Consider the following 17,176-nt stretch of genomic DNA (forward strand, 5'->3'; position numbering starts at 1 on the left):
TTAGGCCGTTACAAAATTTTACTCAAAGGAGGGATCATAGACCTAAATGTAACACCTAAAACCACAATATTTCTAGAAGAAAATACAGGAGAAAAAAATACATGAACTTAGGTTATGTAAAGTTTGGGTTTTTGTTTTTGTTTTTGTTTTTGTTTTGCTTTTTAGAGCTGCACCCGTGGCATATGGAAGTTCCCAGGATAGGGGTTGAATAGGAGCTACAGCCGCTGGCCCACACCACAGCCACAGCAACGCCAGATCTGAGCCTAGTCTGTGACCTACACCACAGCTCACAGCAATACTGGATTCTTAACCAACTGAGAGAGGCCAGGGATCAAACCCACAACCTCATGGTTACTAGTCGGATTGTTTCCACTGTACCACAACAGGAACTCCAAAGATTTTTTTTTTAAAATATCATACCCAGTGTACAGTTGATAAAACAAAAATTGGTAAATTGGATTTAATCAAAAGTAAAACCTCTGCTCTTCAGTGTTCCCATTGTGGCTCAGTGGAAAGGAACCCAGCTAGTATCCATGAGGATGCAGGTTCAATCCCTGGCCCCATTCAGTGGGTTAAGGATCCAGCATTGCTGTGAGCTGCAGTGTAGGTCACAGACACAGCTCAGATCCCACCCTTCTGTGGCTGTGGCATAGGCCGGTGGCTATGGCTCCAATTCAACCCCTAGCCTGGGAACTTCCATATGCTGCGGGTGTGGCCCTAAAAAGACAAAAAAAAAAAAAAAAAAAAAAAACAAACAAAAAAAACCCACGAAAAAATTCCTCTGCTTTTCCAAAGGCATTGTTAGTACAGTAAGAAAACAAGCCACAGATTGGGCAAAAATAGTTGCAAAGTATATATCTAAGATTTGTGTTCAGGATACAAGGAGAATCTCAAAACTCAAAAATGAGAAAAAAAACCCATCAACCTAATTAAAAATCAATATTGGGGCAGATACTTCATAAAAGGCATTTAGATAGGAAATAAGCACATGAAAGGATGCTCGACATTATTAATCATGAGGGAAATACAAATTAAAACCACGAGATACCAGCACACATCTATCAGAATGGCTAAAATTAAAAGAGAATGACATTAACAAGTATTGCCAAGGATGTAGGACAACTGGAATTCTTTTTCATTGCTGCTGGGAATGTAAAATGATACAATTTCCCTGGAAAACAGTTTGGCAGTTTCTTTTCTTTTCCATCCAATTTTATTGAGATATAATCAACATATAGCACCATGTAAGTTTAAGGTGTACAGCATAAGGACTTGATTTACATACATCATGGAATGATTACCACCATAACTTTAATGATCCTCCATCATCTCACACAGATATAAAAAAGAAAACAAAACAAAACTTTTCCTTTTGATGAGAACCCTTAGAATTTACTCTTAATAACTTTCATATATAACATACAGCAGTGTTAATTATGTTAATCATGTTGTATATCTTTTTCTGGAGATCCAAAAAAAAATTGTATTGATGACACATTTTTTTGGTTGCACCCAAGGTATGCAGAAGTTCCCAGGTCAGGGATCGAAACTGTATCACAGCAGTGACAATGCTGGATCCTTAACCTGCTGAGCAGCCAGGGAATTTTTAACAGCTCTATTGCGACATCATCGATATAAAATTAAACCACAGTTTGACATCTCTGACATATTGCTATACTGATGAAATCATCACCATGATCAAGATAATTAACACATACCTCAGCTCCAGAAGATTCCTTATTTCCTCTTTAAGCCCTCCCTCTTGACCCTACAGTCTCCCTCCTCCGACGCCCAGACAACCACTGAGTCTTTTCTGTCACTATAGATTATTTTACAGTTGCAAGAATATCTTATGAAATGGAATCATATACTATGCACTATATTCTTTTCTTTTTTTCTGTCTTTTCGCCTTTTCTAGGGCCACTCCTGTGGCACATGGAGGTTCCCAGGCTAGGGGTCTAATCGGAGCTGTAGCCGCCGCCGGCCTACGCCAGAGCCACAGCAATGCGGGATCCAAGCTGCATCTGCAACCTACACCACAGCTCATGGCAATGCCGGATCCTTAACCCACTGAGCAAGGCCAGGGATCGAACCCGCACAACCTCATGGTTCCTAGTCAGATTCGTTAACCACTGAGCCACCACAGGAATGCCTATGCACTATTTTCTATCAGGCTTTTTCACTTAGTATAATTATTTGAGATTTAACTATTTTTTTTGTCATATCAATTGTTCATTCTCTTATTGATGAGTGGTTCTACTATATGGATATACCCTAATTTTGGCAGTTTAACAAGTTAAATATACATCTACTATATGACCCAAGCCGATTCCACTCCTAGGTATTTTCTTAAAAGAAGTGAAAGCCTATGTATACATGAAGACTTATACTTAAATATACAAACTGTGGTATAGCCATACAACAGATACTACTCAGCAATAAGGATGCAACAGCGTGGATGAATCTCAAAATAAAGATGCATGGAGTTCCCCTCGTGGCTCAGTGGAAATGAATCTGACTAGCATCCATAAGGATGCAAGTTCGATCCATCACCTTGGCTCAGTGGGTTAAGGATCTGGCATTGCCGTGAACTGTGGTGTAGGTCGAAGACTCAGCTCGGATCCCGCATTGCTGTGGCTGTGGTGTAGGCCGGCAACTACAGCTCCAATTCGACCCCTAGTCTTTGAACCTCCATATGCCACGGGTGCAGCCCTAAAAGGATATAAATAAATACATAAATAAGCAAAGTGAAATAAGTCAGAGAATACATAATGTGATGATTCCATTTCTATGAAACTGTGTAAACTGCAACAAGAAAGCAGATCAGTATTTGCCTGGGTAAGACTGGAGTGGGAAGGAGGAGCTACATAAGGTCAGGAGGAAAATTTTTTTGTTGATGCATATGATCATTTTCTTCACTGAGGTGAGAGTTGCACAAGGTTATATACATTTTTTTTTTTTTTTTGGCCTCGTCCACAGCAGGTGGAGGTTCCCAGACCAGGGATTGAGCCAGTACCACAGCTGTAACCAAAGACACAGTAGTGACAACACTAGGTCCTTACCCCAGTGAGCCATGAGGGAACTCTTACATATGTCCTTTTAAAAATATTATTTTATTGTGGTAAGAATGCTAAGAAGAGATCTAGCTTCTTAACAGATTTTAAGTGTATAATACTATGTAATTTATAGGCATGATGCCGTACAGCAAGTCTTTAGAACTTATTCATCTTGTATAACTGAAATTTTATACCTGACAATTAGCAATTTCCCTTTCCATACTTTCCCTAACTCCTGGCAACCACCATTGTATTCTTTGAGCCTATGAATTTGACTATTTTGGATATAAATTTCATTAATATATGTAGTTTGTTGTATGTTGATTATACCTCAATAAAGAGTTCAGGGAATCATGCATAACCTTGAGAAATAATAATTGCAGGTAATTGTTAATGGATACTTACTATGTGCCAGGTACTGCACTAAGTAATTTCTATATGTATTAATTAATCTCACTCTCAAAGCAACCTCTGATGGAGGCATTATTCTGAAACATTTAATTTATGAGGAAACTGATTTGGCCAAAGTCAGAAAGTCTTGTAAAAGGTGAAGTAAACCATAATGTGTACTTCCTCTCAATGATATCTGGAATGTATTCAGCACTTTATGGAGCAGAGCCTGAGTCAATCATGTGACATGCACTATCTCATTTCAGCCTCATCAGCACTATGAAGTAGGTACTATTTTACAGAGGAGGAAATAGGCACAGTGGAATGAAGCAACATACCCCAAATTATACAACATATAGTGGAGGAGCAGAGATGTGAACCAAGAATCTTGAGTCCCAGTAGAAAATAAGTTGAGCACTTCCCCGCTAAGAAGTTTGGCCTGTTGGCCTGTGGTGCATGCAGATGGATCTGATACTTGTCTGATCAGACAGGTCACTCTTTGCCTGAAGCTGAACACAGACATTTGCTGTGTGCTGTGTGGCTTCCTCACTGCCTTGCAGCTTGCTTTACAGTGGAGCTTGCAAAACCTTACGACCTGACTGATGGCTTCCTTGCCTTTCCACTACCCTAATATCCTATCTCCTCAACTCGCCTTCCCACCATTGGAGCTTCTCCTCCTCCTCCTCCTCCTCTGTCTTTTTATGGCCGCTCCCGTGGCATATGGAGGTTCCCAGGCAGAGGTCGAATTGGAGCTGTAGCCACCAGCCTATGCCACAGCCAAAGCAACAGCAACACCAGATCCGAGCTGCATCTCTGACCTACACTGAAGCTTGCAGCAATGACGGATCCTTAACCCATGGATCGAGGCCAGGGATCGAACCTGCGTCCTCATGGATGCTAGTCGGGTTCATTAACCTCTGAGCCACAATGGGAACTCCTGGAGCTGCTTCTTGTTCTCTTTAGTAGAACAGTATTGAGTGTCAGGGGCATCAGAGTTTTCCTAAAGAAGCAACCAATTTACCTCTTTTGCTCATTGCTGTGCTTTGCTTTACTCCTGACAGCTCCTGCCGGTTCAGATTTGATCCTTTTCTTTTGTCATTTACTCCTAATTCTGTTCTGGGCCTTCATTTAACATTTGGTCTCCCATTCCATTCCATTTATGGCTATATTTTAAACATGAAGTTGAGCACTTTTAAAACATCTGAATAGAAGTGCTGTTCTTGGGGTGGCAGTCACAGAGATACAATTCAGGATTCCTCCTCCTTCATTCAACTCAATCTCCCTTGCTGGTACCTTGCTGTTCTTTTGCTTCTATCCTAGAACCCTCCTGCTTATGATTTTTTTTTTCTTCTATAGCAGTGGTTCTCAATCTTGGGCATACATCTGAATCACCTGGAGGGTTTGTTAAACCATAGATGGTTGGATTGCATCATCAAATTTCTGATCAAATAGGTCCAGGTTGGTGCTCAAGAATTTTCAGTTCTAACAACATTCCAGGTGATGCTGATGCTGTTGGTCTGGGGACTATACTTTGAGAACCACTGTTCTAACTCAAGGCTGTTCCTATATATCACCATTCTACTCTATGATTTGTCCATTAGGCCCTTTCTTGTGAATTGACTTGATGTACAAAGCTGGCAGGTGTGGCTAAGAATCCTGACCTCTGAAACTCACGTGGTAAACCCTCTGATTATGCCACCATCATCCATAGGCAAGTCTTTAAATGAGATCCCATGACATTGAGTTACCCTTAGGGTAGAAATTCACTGTGCTCTCTAGAGGTAAGAACTCAGTATCGAGATGTAGGATTTATGTGCTAAAGCTTCTGAAACATATTTCTAAAGTGTAGTTCACTGCCTAAATTAAGCTAGTTCAGCTTTCTAGAAGTAACGGAGAGGATGAATAAATTTAGAAAATGAGATGCAACTTATTCCTGAATATAACCAAAGTAACTACAGTCTCTCAGTCATACTCATTCTCTTTCTTTGTCATTATTAATTTGGACATGTTTGTGTATGCATTAACATGGCAACGAAGGATTACCTATGTGTCTATTTGTGTTCTTTGTGTATGGTTTTAATATATAAGGATACATCTAGGCAGTCCTTAACTTAATGTAAATTACATGATATAAACCTCTAGCACTTAGAGAGCAGGCTTCCAACACACAAATAAAATGTGGCAGTAGTCTCCTCTCTGATACATTCTGAATGCTGCTCCCCCCAGCTCTTAGCTTCAACTTGACTCCTTGGACCTAACCTCCACTGTACAGAACCCCTCTACCCTGTGTCTGGTCACAAGCCAACACCAGCAGAGACTTTCATGAAGCAGTGAGGGGTTTGAACTACTACATCTGGCAGGAGGGGGAGGATAATGAACTAAGCTGAATACAGGAGAGAAAGGAGGGAAGAGAGAGGAGGAATCAGAGAGAAAGAAATTGACAGAGACACGTGTGTGTCAAGACTAGAACTCTTTGAAGAAACCAGACTCTTTTCCTTTAGCCAATGAACCGTCTCTGAAAGCAATCTCTAAGTTGGAGTTCTGAGCAACATTAGCTTCACTTTAATGTGTGGATAGTATTCCAAGTGTGTGTTTTTTCCAAAAAAAAAAAAAAAGATCATATAAGTTTCTTGATTTCTACATTTGATATCACCAAAGACTTCAAAATCCTTTCTGACTTTTTTGCTGGCTACCACCTCTTTAAAGTTAATGTCTTTCTTCTGTGTTATTGTACTCACCTGTATCCCAACCTATGTGTCTGAATTTTTTTTTTAGCATCCCACCATACAATATCAAAAATGTCTCTTTTCCCATATTCCCAATCTGCATTCTAGTATCCCTCAATATCACAACCCTCCCTGTCACTCATACTGAAATCATAGAATCTACCATGAGCAATAAATTCTGTTAGGTTATATCACTGGATGACTTTCTTCCCCCATCCACACTTGAAAATGAGCCAGGAATCAGATCTGAGTAGCAGTTGTGACTCACGCCACAACTGTGGCAATGCCAGATCTTTTAACCCACTGTGCCCAGCCAGGGATCAAACCTGCATCCTGGCACTTCAGAGACCCTGCCAATCCTCTTGAGCCACAGCGGGAACTCCAGAAATGAGCTTTTAACAAAATTCTTTCTCTGATTCTCATAACTCTCTATATTCTCTTCCTTGGTTAGCTCACCTACTCCCACATCTTCATCTAATGGCTGCATAAATAACTCTAAAGCTTCAGCTCTGTCTTCAAACTTTCTCAGAAACACCAGGCCTAATGTCTAATGTCATTTCCATTTGCAGGCACCTGAAATTTGGCTTCTTTCATATATAACTCAGCATTATAATTTTTCCAAATATATTTCTCTTCCTAGATTCCTAATCTGCATTATAATCTTGTCAATCTCCCCATTGTTCAGTATTGAAACCTCAGAATTATCTTCTACCTTTTCCATTCCCTCATTGCCTTTATCAGATATCAAATCCTGGGACTTTTACCTGTGAAATCGGTTCCCATCTTTCCATTCTCTTTTCCACTGCCCTTGTTAATGGTCTCATTATTGTGAGTCTATCACTGAAATATCTAATTTTCCCTGGTCCCTTGAACCAGCCCAAAACATCCATGCATCTCTTATCTACCAACAAATAAGGTTAAGCTATGGATGCCTCCAGGCTGTTTACCATTGATTCTCCTTTTTTCCTTAAGACACCTTCTTGCTATGATCCTAACTCTACCTTAAAACTCTTGGGTCTACAAGGCAAGTCTAATGGATAATCTAGTCTTTTGCATTATCTTTATTTTTGACTCTTGGTTATTCTTAGCAGATTTTGCCTTCCAGTCCTCTTTCTCTGGACTGTCTTGGTTAACTATGTCAGATTTGTCGAGCACTCAACTTGGCACTCAGGTTGAGCTAACATACTCATTCCCCCATAAAAGAATGGCTTTTGAAAGTGGTATCCTAATTTATCTCCCTGCCTCCAGTTTCTCATCTTATAAACTATCCTGTATACCAATGCCAGAGCATTTCCTAAAACATAGGGCTAATCATATGTTTTTCCTGTTGATGTATCTCTTGAAGCTCTCCACAGCTTATAGAATAAATTCAGAATTCAAGATGGCATTCAAAGTTTCCCGACTTGGCCCCACTGTGCTTTCCCAGCTTTATCTCCCACTATACAATTACAAACCCTACTCACCATCCCCGTTAGATGACTAGTCAGTTGCCAAACCCAGCTCACATTTTCCTTTCTGTTGGTGATGCTGTTCCCTGTCCTTCAAGTGCCCTTTTCCTCTAATTTTCAACTTTTGGGATCCTACTTACAATTTTACAGGCCCAGCTTTTCTGTGAAACCTTCTCTATATTCTCTTCCTCCTATACACTTCAGTAACATTCTTTTGCAGTTAAACGTATAACTGTCAGTTGCCTTAACTATGTCTTAAGCCCGATGAGATCATGAATAGTGTATCAATCATCCTTAGCACCATGCCTTAGACGTAGCTACTACTCAATATTTGTTAATATATTAGTTAATTAAAATTATATGTATAATTTATAACATGCTAGCTAAAATATAATTACTTTATAGTTTTAATCATTGAAAATAGCATACAATGAAAAAAGTAATCTTCTAATAGTTATATATTATCACAGGGCTGTGTTTGTGATGGAAAAGCTTTATTCGTTAGATTTGGGATCAGGCTTTTTGTTTTTGTTTTTATTTTTATTTTGTAGGGCCGAACTTGTACCATATGGAAGTTTCCTGGCTGGGGTTTGATTTGGAGCTACAGCTGCTGGCCTATGCCACAGCCACAGCCACATGGGATCTGAGCCACATCTGTGACGTACACCACAGCTCATGGCAATGCTGGATCCTTAACTCACTGAGCAAGGCCGGGGATAAAACCTGCATCCTCATGGATAATAGTCAGGCTTGTTACTGCTAAGCCACAACAGGAACTTCCTTTTATTTTTATTTTTTTGGTGGGATCAAGCTTTGAATTTGTCCATTATTGAGGCCAAGTCTTTGAGGCATTTTGATGGTGTAAAGCAACAACATGGTGAGGGATTAAAGGATGGAAATCTTGCTGCAAATCATGGTTGGTTCATGGGGTTTAGAGGCAGGTCTGCCCTTGTACAATATCACAGTATGAGGTGAAGCTGCTACTACTGATGAGATGGCAGCTCACATTAGCCTTTCTGTTTTGAAGGCAGCAGAAAGACAACAATACAGAGCTATTTGAGAAAAATAAACATAATAAAAGTAGCAGCAAAATATATATCCTTGCATCTAGTCCTCAAGAAATCATTCAGTGACCAAAAGTCTTTCCCAAAAACTTTCTTAAAAATTCATGTGTAAATCTCAAAGAAGGCCTTCTGAATGAGTCTGATGTACATTTTAGTTTCTAATATGTTGAAATAGAAGACTATATATTCTTTGCTACTGTATTAGGTAGAATACAATTTAATGTAATTGGTTTCTGGGTTTCCCTGTTTAATTTATTTATATAAACTTCTAAGAGTTGTTCTGGTACATAATGTACACTTGATCATATGGTGTTTATGGTCATTTCCATAAAACATTGGACATGGGGCCCTAAGTCAGAAAGAAATGCTTCTGTTACATCATTGTATAGGAAAATCATATCCCAAATCTCCTCCTACTTTTGCCAGGAAAGGAGGGGCAAGCTTGGTGTTCACGTGAAAATATCAACTCCTTGGGATTTTAAGTAAGTCTGTGTCACTGTGTGAATGGTGGGGGGGGTGGCTTAAATGACTGATTTGTATTTGTGTCCAAGAAAAAAAAGGTAATAATGAACAAATAAAAATTGATGCGGAAGGGTTGAACCTTGAAAACATTATTCTCAGAGAAAAAAAACAGTCACAAAACACATATTGTATGATTCTATTTATGTGAGTTGTCCAGAATAGGCAAAACTAGAGAGACGTAAAGTGAATTAGTGGTTGCCTTGAGCTGGGGTGGGCGAGGGAGCATTTTGGGAAGACTGGGGAGGGGAGATAGCCAAGGAAGGGATCCTTTTTGGTGTGATGAAAAGATTCTAAAATTGATTGCATAGAGGTTGTACAATTCTGTGACTATTCTAAAAACCACTGGATTGTACATTTAAAAAGGTGAATTGTATGATACATGAATTATATCTCAGTAAAGCTGTTAACATTTATGTGGGATAATATATAAAACAAAAACAAACCTATTTCTAAGACTTGCTTAACTACTGATGCCCAGATATGAAAACACGTTTTTACTGTTTACAGATGTCAGAGAGTTATTCCTTAATTTTCATGTAATTAAATATATTTTGAAAAGGTCAAAAAATAAACACAAACCACAAAGTAAAAGAGACAATTGATTTTAATTGCATAATTGTAGTCTCACTTTTGAACGATATTCATCTTCAGGAGACTATACTGATTAAAAAAAAAACGAATTCATAAAATAAATGACCACCCATGTGTGTTTCTCTGATCCACATAATTTAGCAAGCAAATTGAAAGCTTTTCTCTCACTGTTTATTACTACATCTATGTCTTAGTAACATATAGATTGGATAATTGCCATTCATGATCTGTTAAGACACTCTTGAAAATCACTTTGTGGCTTTGGTTAATGTAGAACAGGAAGTCTGTTCTTTGTTAGAAGCATGTTTTCCAGATAAAATTCAAAGGGTTGCTTTTCAGCATATTGTATAAATCCATAGATGACATGAAACTGGGAATTCTTAGTCTCTTACCAGTCTTGGGACTTTCCCAAAAGGAGAAACTGGCACTGTCATCTCTTGGACTAATTTTTGTAGGGCTGTGTTTCAGCCATACCAAACCTGGTAGCCATCAGGACTGAACACATTAACCTTTACCCTCAGGTAAGGGACCATTACTGCTCATTAGTGTTTCAGGCCTTTTCTTCTCCACTTTTCTTCCACTGAGACCAATCCTGCTCCTAGTCAGAGAGGATATAAGGAGCCGTATTTCAGTAGTTTTGGTGGTTTAGCATCCAGTGGACCTATTGCTTCTTGTCCTACTCTGATCTCACAGATCGGCTGAAGTAACTGGGTGTCTGGGTGCCATTTTTTGTTTGTTTGTTTGTTTTTGGCCTTGAGCTGAGCACGCAGAAGTTCTTGGGTCAGTGATCGAACCCAGGCCACAGCAGTGACAATACTGGATCCTTAACCCACTGAGCCACCAGGGAATTCCTGGGTGCCATTTTTATTCACCCATGTCTGCCTCTTTTCATGGACTTCTAACAGGTCAATTCCTTTTGGCTTGGTGCACTGCCTTGTTTTGTACTGTTTTGCCAGCCCTCTTAAGGGATTGCTCATTTGTTTCTTAATTCCAATCCCCATGACTGGATTCCTGCTATGAACGGCTTGTTTCAACCTCTGCCTATTGCCTGCCACTGACTGTCTGGATTCTATTCTCTGCTTGCCTGCCAGGACATCCATTGTTAGACTCCAGAGTTTAGCTGTCTGCCTGCTTATGGCCTACTGTTACACAACCCTTCTGCTTTACCAGCCTTTCCAGACTCTTTCTGTTGGTGATCACAGGAACATTGTTAGCTTTCCTGACCTGCCCTAACTAGTTTCTTTAGTGTCTGGGTACCAGGCTCCTTGGTCTGGCTCAGCTTGCCAATGACAAGTACCTGTTGAGATACTATCTCTCAGTTTACTACTCAGTTGTTTAATTCCAACATTTTAGTAATTCTTGTTTACTCTTTCTCTTCCTTTGTTTCTTGTATGTAATCTGTGGAGAGGAATAGTTTGTTCCGTTAAACAACATTGGATTCATTCCTTTCTCTTCATTTCCTCTGGGGCTACTCTAGTTCCAACCCTCATGACTTTATCCAGCAGGACTTTATCTAGTTTTAGCTAGAGTTCAGCACTGGTGCCTCAAAGGTTAGCCTCAGAGGATGAGAGAGAAGCCAAGTGGTTATGAGGGCTGTAATCTCCACTCCCACAGTAACGTCAAACAGGTCATTTAGATTTGTATCTGTTATACATATTGAGCTTTGGTAAAGGTTTTGTTTGGGGGAAAAAAATTCTGTACTGATAGAAAAATAAGTTGGAAAATCAGTGTTCAGTAGTTCTGCATAGCAGTGCCAGACCAGCTCCTTAAAACGCTTCTCTATAACATTTCTGCTAAAGATTCTTAGCAGTCACTACTATTATGTCTCATATTCAAATCTGTTCACATACTAGGAAAACGCTATGGGGATAACCATGTTTCCTACTATTATTCAACCTCTTAGGTTCTCACCATTTTCTCAAGCCCCACTGGCCCCTCAACATTATTGGTTAGTATTGTTTCTAGGCCATTCCATATGTCGTCTTTCCCTTACTTTCTTTCTTTGCTTTGCCTATTCACATCTGATTTCTGTTTCATACCTTGGCTGCTCAAGCTCTCCTTGAAAACTTCTTTACCTATTCTTGGCACTAATCTCACCCTTTCACCATGGTATACTGAATCTAGAGTCAATACCTCTGAATTATGTTGCTGATTTTCACTTCTGGTTCCACTCATTAGTTTTGTTTGTTTTCTCAAGTAGGTTTTATTCATACTGATGGTGGAGAATTTCTGTTTAACAGTCTGTTTCATTACAAGTGTTTGTGTATCACAAAGAGCACACTAGTGATGGGTAAACAGGAGAATGATGTCATTAAAAGAAGGTAGAAGTCCAGTGGGTTCATTTGTGAAGTTTTTTAGCACTTTAAGTTCTAAAGTGATCAGGAGCCAACTTTCTCACAATTAAAGAGAAGCCTTCTCAATATATGAAGACTTTCAGAAAAAAAAGAATCCTGTATAAAACTGCCTCTTTCATGTGGCTGGTTTAGTGGGTTCAACAACTTGTACATTTCCCACAACATGAAACTAGGTGGAGAAGCTGTGAGTACTGATAATGAAGAAGTGAAGACCTTTCATCATGTGTTTCTAAAAAGCTGGAACTCCTCAATTAGATTTTTAAAAATTCTGATGAAATTGGCATCTATTAAAAGTTAATGCCTGGAGTTCCCTTTGTGGCACAGCAGAAATGAACCCGGCTAGTATCCATGAGGATGCAGGTTCAATCCCTGGCCTCACTCAGTGGGTTAAAGAATCTGGTGTTGCGGTGAACTGCAGGCAAGCATCAGATCCCGTGTTGCTGTGGCTGTGTTGTAGGCCAGCAGCTGTAGCTCTGATTTGACCCCTAGCCTGGGAACTTCCATATGCTGTGGGTGTGGCCCTAAAAACCAAAAAAAAAAAAAAAAAAAAAAAGTTAATGTCTTTGAGGATTCACGTTGAGGAAAGAGGAAGCATCAAGGGCTACCAAGCACTACTGGCTGTGATGCTTGGTGCAGATGCCAGTGGAGAGTCAACCTCCTGAGTGTTTTTATTAGGATGGTTATGGTTTTCATTAGAGCTCTGATTACCAAGGTGCTTTGGATTTAAGTGATCTTCCCTAACCATGTTTCCCCTAGAAGCTCTGTTATTTTTAGTGTGCAATTCTGCAGAACAGGAGATTCTTCAGGAAGACATATATGCCTTTAGAGCAGAACATCTGGTACTTTTTAATTCTCATGACATCTAGTTTGGTGTTGGCCATATAGTATGTGCTTAATAAAGACTTGTTTACTCCTGGGAACTCTTGAATTCATAAATATTTTTCCATGACCCTGGAGGTGGTTATTTTTCATTTTTGTCTAATCCCTATTGCCTTTAATTTCTCTATTAATGGCCTGGATTGTTTAGATGAGAACACACAGCAGAAGAGAAACACAGAAAGCTAGAGCAATTCTAGTAAGGATCATCAGAAGCCTCTGTGGTAAGGGATGGCTCTAAGATCAGTTAGAAGAAAGATAAAGCCTAGCAGACTTTTATCTTTCTTTTCTCCCAGGGCTGGCTGTTAATGTTAACCAGGTGCTAAACCTAGGAGAGGCCAGGGGGAGATACTGCAAGGTCAGCAGGTCTAATACACTCTTTTGAAATCGCAATTGATGCTAGTAGCCTCCTTTCTTCTGCATCATCAGAGAAAAGATGTCTCTCCACCCATCAGCCTATTTGTGTGTCCCAGGAAGGTAAAAATAAAGGAATATAGATGCAGTGGGATCAGCCCTGCACTTGGCGAGGTGCTTGGTTCATAGTCAGTGGACAAAGTGTCCTTGCATGGGACCAGTGGTTCCTTTCATGTGTTAGCTTCCAAGAGAGAGCTGGGTGTTTTTTATTTTGTTTTGTTTTTTTCTTTCCCGTCACACCTGTGTCATGTGGAAGTTTCTGGGCCAGGAATCGAATCTGAGCTGCATCTGCAACTTATGCAACAGCTGCGGACCCTGAAGTTTGAAGGAAAGGGGTTTGTCTGTTTGTAATGACTTTATATTAAATGGAGCAAAATGCTGAAAAACAATCAAGAATTAGATGGGGCTGAGACAACCACAATAAAGTCAAATGTAAGCCATATCAGGAACAGATTTTTCTCCCTTTTGACTGTAATGATCATGCATTTTTAATATGTATTTGATTTCAAATGTAGCTTAACCTGGCCTTATATTCGAAATGTGTATTCAAGTCTATTCACACGCTCCACACAGAAGTCACCTGTAGTACAACACCTTCACTCCTTTTAAAACCACACCAAATAGATCTACAAGTGGGGGCCTTCGTGATCTCGAAACTGCTTATCTGATTTATTTATTTATTTAGGCCGCACCCGCGACATATGGAAGTTCCCTGGTTAGGGGTCCAATCAGGGCAACGCCAGATCCTTAACCCACTAAGCGAGGCCAGGGATTGAACCTGTGTCCTCATGGATATTAGTTGGGTTCATTTCCGCTGAGCCACAATGGGAACTCCTGCTTATCTGTTTTGCTTCTTCCCTTGCCAACAGTGGGGCCCCGCCTGTCCCCTCCAATTTCTTAAGCATAGAGTCTCAGCACATGCTATGGTCATTTCCTTTGCCTGGGATGCTCTTCACTCTTTTTTTTTTGCCTTGTAATTGCTTACTACTTCTTTGTTTAATATCCTTCCCAAAAGGCAGAAAGTTCCATAAGAGCAAAGCATATTCATCTTGTTCACCATTGGACCTCCAATGCCAGGCAGGGTTTCTAACACTTAGTAGGCTGTCAATTAGTAAACAATTACTGATTTTATTTATTTTTATTTTTTATTTTGTCTCTTTAGGGCAACACCTGCAGCATATGGAAGTTCCTAGGCTTGGGGTTGAATCAGAGCTGCAGCTGTCAGCCTACACCACAGCCACAGCAATGTGGAATCCGAGCCTAATCTGAGACCTACACCACAGCTCACAGAAACCCCGGATCCTTAACTCACTGAGCAAGGTCAGGGATCAAACCCACATCCTCATGGATACTAGCCATGTTCTTAACCTGATGAGCCATGAAGAGAACTTAGAGATTTTAATTAGGCCCTTAAGACTCGGCTCAAACATCATCCTCTTTGGGGAGGTGTCCCGAAGCCTCTGACACTGGTAGTGGATTCCATGGGCTCCCTGTTCCTATCTGTTGTATTGAAGTGAAATTAATAATCAGTCTCCCAGTAGACCAGGAGGTTCTAAAGGGTAGGGACTATGAGCTTCATCCTCCTAACCCACAGCATTATGGATATCACTTCAATGAATAACTGCTGAGAAGATTATTAGGCCACATTTGAACTTGGAGGACCCTCAGCTATGGCCCACGCCCACATCTCTCCAACGGGAATTCTACAAAAGTACTGCATAATCAGGTCGTGTCTTTCTGCAGCATTCATTTCTACACCATTTCTCAGGAGGGGAGATATTTAAGTAATGTAAATCATGCAGGGAAAAAAAAATAAATCACATGGGAGTGAGTGTGTGTGTGTAGTGAGTTCAAAATATACATCAAATTTTAAGTCAAATAGGAACTTCAACAAAGCAAATTTACCTTGGGGCTCTTTGCCCACCCTGTCTGGGAGCATGTATTCCCTTTTGCCTGCTGTCCTTGGGTAGTTTACTACCTGTTTGATTAAAAAGAATGTTGATGACAAAGGCCAAGCCAGGATTTAGACTGCTTTCAGATAGCTAACATTCTTTTTATTCTACTTTCCAAGTTAATTGCCTCCTCACCCCTTTAGCCTGGTCAAATTCATCCTAATGCACTCTCAATAAATGTGTTCATAAACAAATTAGTTTCAGCACAGACAAATTTAGGCTGAAGGGGAGAATGGTAAAAGGGTCACGGTCTGAAGATATCTGAATAACAGGCACATGGGCATGTTCATAGATTTGGGACCTAAATTGACTTTTCAGGTAGCTTCTCCAGATTGTACCATGATGGTTCATTCAGGTCTTGCCTGGCCCTGCTAATGTTCTCAATGTGAGCATTATTTTTAAAGAGGTGTGGGCCTCTTCCTGACAACTCTGGTACTAGAGACTAAGAATACCCACAGTGTTTGGTGGTTGCTGTTGCTGCACAAAAACACCTAGCATTTGTCTAGATTTACATTTTCAACAAATGATCTTTGACACACACGATCTTACTCCGCGAAACAACTTTAAACCTGAAGTGTTTCGGAAAACTTAAAAAATAGTACTCAATCCAATTGTTAGCTCTCCATAGGTGCTTTGGCTAGAGAGCCTTACATCCCCTAGGGATTAAGCAGTGGGCGTCAGCTGCCTCTACCCAGCAGCCTGGGAATAAAGGAACGACTGTATTTCTTTGGTCGCAACGCAATCATGGCAACAGAAAGCACCCACTCTTTCCACTTTGACCCGTGCAGTCTGTCTAGGCAATTAATCAGCGCTCCCTGTGGCGGTTTTCCTACGGGACGCGGGTTGCCTTGCCAATCAACCCCTCCCACAGAATGGAGCGCAACCAAACCACCTGGCAAGGCCTCGGTCAGCCAGGGAAGGTGCTCAGGCCTACACGAGTGGAAGCGGACACTAAGAGAGACGGCCCCGTGAAATCCACACGGGAATCCTCTCGGGCCTCAGTGTCCCCATCTCTGAAATGGGCTACACCTCTCGGCTAGTTCCCTCCCATTTCACATTAGGCCCCTAGGAAGGGAAATCAGTGCTTAACCGCAGCTTAAACTCCCCTCGTTTGGCTGCCTTCGCTGCGCCGGGCATGCTCAGTAGCCCGACCCGCTCGGCAGCGGGAGTAGGAAGTAGCTTTCCGCGTCCGGGCGGCGGACTGCGGGCACTTTGATGAATCACGTGTGTGGAGGCCCTCTTAAAGAGATAGGCACCTACTTTCCCTCCACCCTAAACACCGCCCTGAGGGCGGCGGCGGCGGCGGCGACCGGGATAATAGCAGCCGCTCAGGGGCAGGGCTTGCCCCAGCGCAGAATAGTGGCAACGGCGTGTCGCGTCGGGGGTGCCTGGGAGCCGGGGGCCTCAGGGACGTGAGATCGGCAGCTCCCCAGGCAGACCCACTCTCCCTCCCGGAAAGAGGTGCTGCCGAATCTGCGCGGGGCAGCTGGACCGCCCCGAGGGGCTTCCTCAGTGGAGGAGAGGTGGGGTTCCAGGGCACAGGTGACAGGGCCGGAGAAAGATGGAGCAGCTCGGGGCGGCGGCGGCGGCGGGCGCGGGAGGCGGCGGCGAGGAACCCAGTGGGGGCCGAAGCAACAAGCGGAGCGCGGGGAACCGGGCCGCCAACGAAGAGGAAACGAAAAACAAACCAAAATTGGTGAGTGCTCCCGCAGCCCCCGCCGTTCTTGGGGACAGCGAGAGCCCCGGGATCCTCCTGCCGTTGAACACAGGGGGACCCGGGGCC

The 17,176-nt window shown here is 41.6% G+C and overlaps 1 protein-coding gene across 13 annotated transcripts in view; it reads left to right on the forward strand.

Annotated features, from left to right (window-relative positions):
- Nucleotides 1–16,723: 16,723 nt before the first annotated feature.
- DIAPH2 (diaphanous related formin 2) overlaps nucleotides 16,724–17,176 on the forward strand; it is a 1,391,236-nt gene continuing 1,390,783 nt past the window's right edge. For all 13 annotated transcript variants that reach the window (XR_014834656.1, XR_014834653.1, XR_014834654.1 and 10 more), the window contains exon 1: nucleotides 16,724–17,089. Coding sequence is in view for 7 of the 13 variants with exons in the window: in XM_021080479.2 (XP_020936138.1) it covers nucleotides 16,955–17,089 (135 nt within the window). In the remaining 6 variants the exon portion in view is untranslated. The remainder of the gene's footprint in view (nucleotides 17,090–17,176) is intronic.

The sequence above is a fragment of the Sus scrofa genome, chromosome X (assembly GCF_054392235.1).
Source record: "Sus scrofa isolate SSC_HxYL_T2T_F1_AM1 chromosome X, Sscrofa_HxYL_maternal_Yorkshire_Landrace_v2.0, whole genome shotgun sequence".
Taxonomy (NCBI): Eukaryota; Metazoa; Chordata; class Mammalia; order Artiodactyla; family Suidae; genus Sus; species Sus scrofa.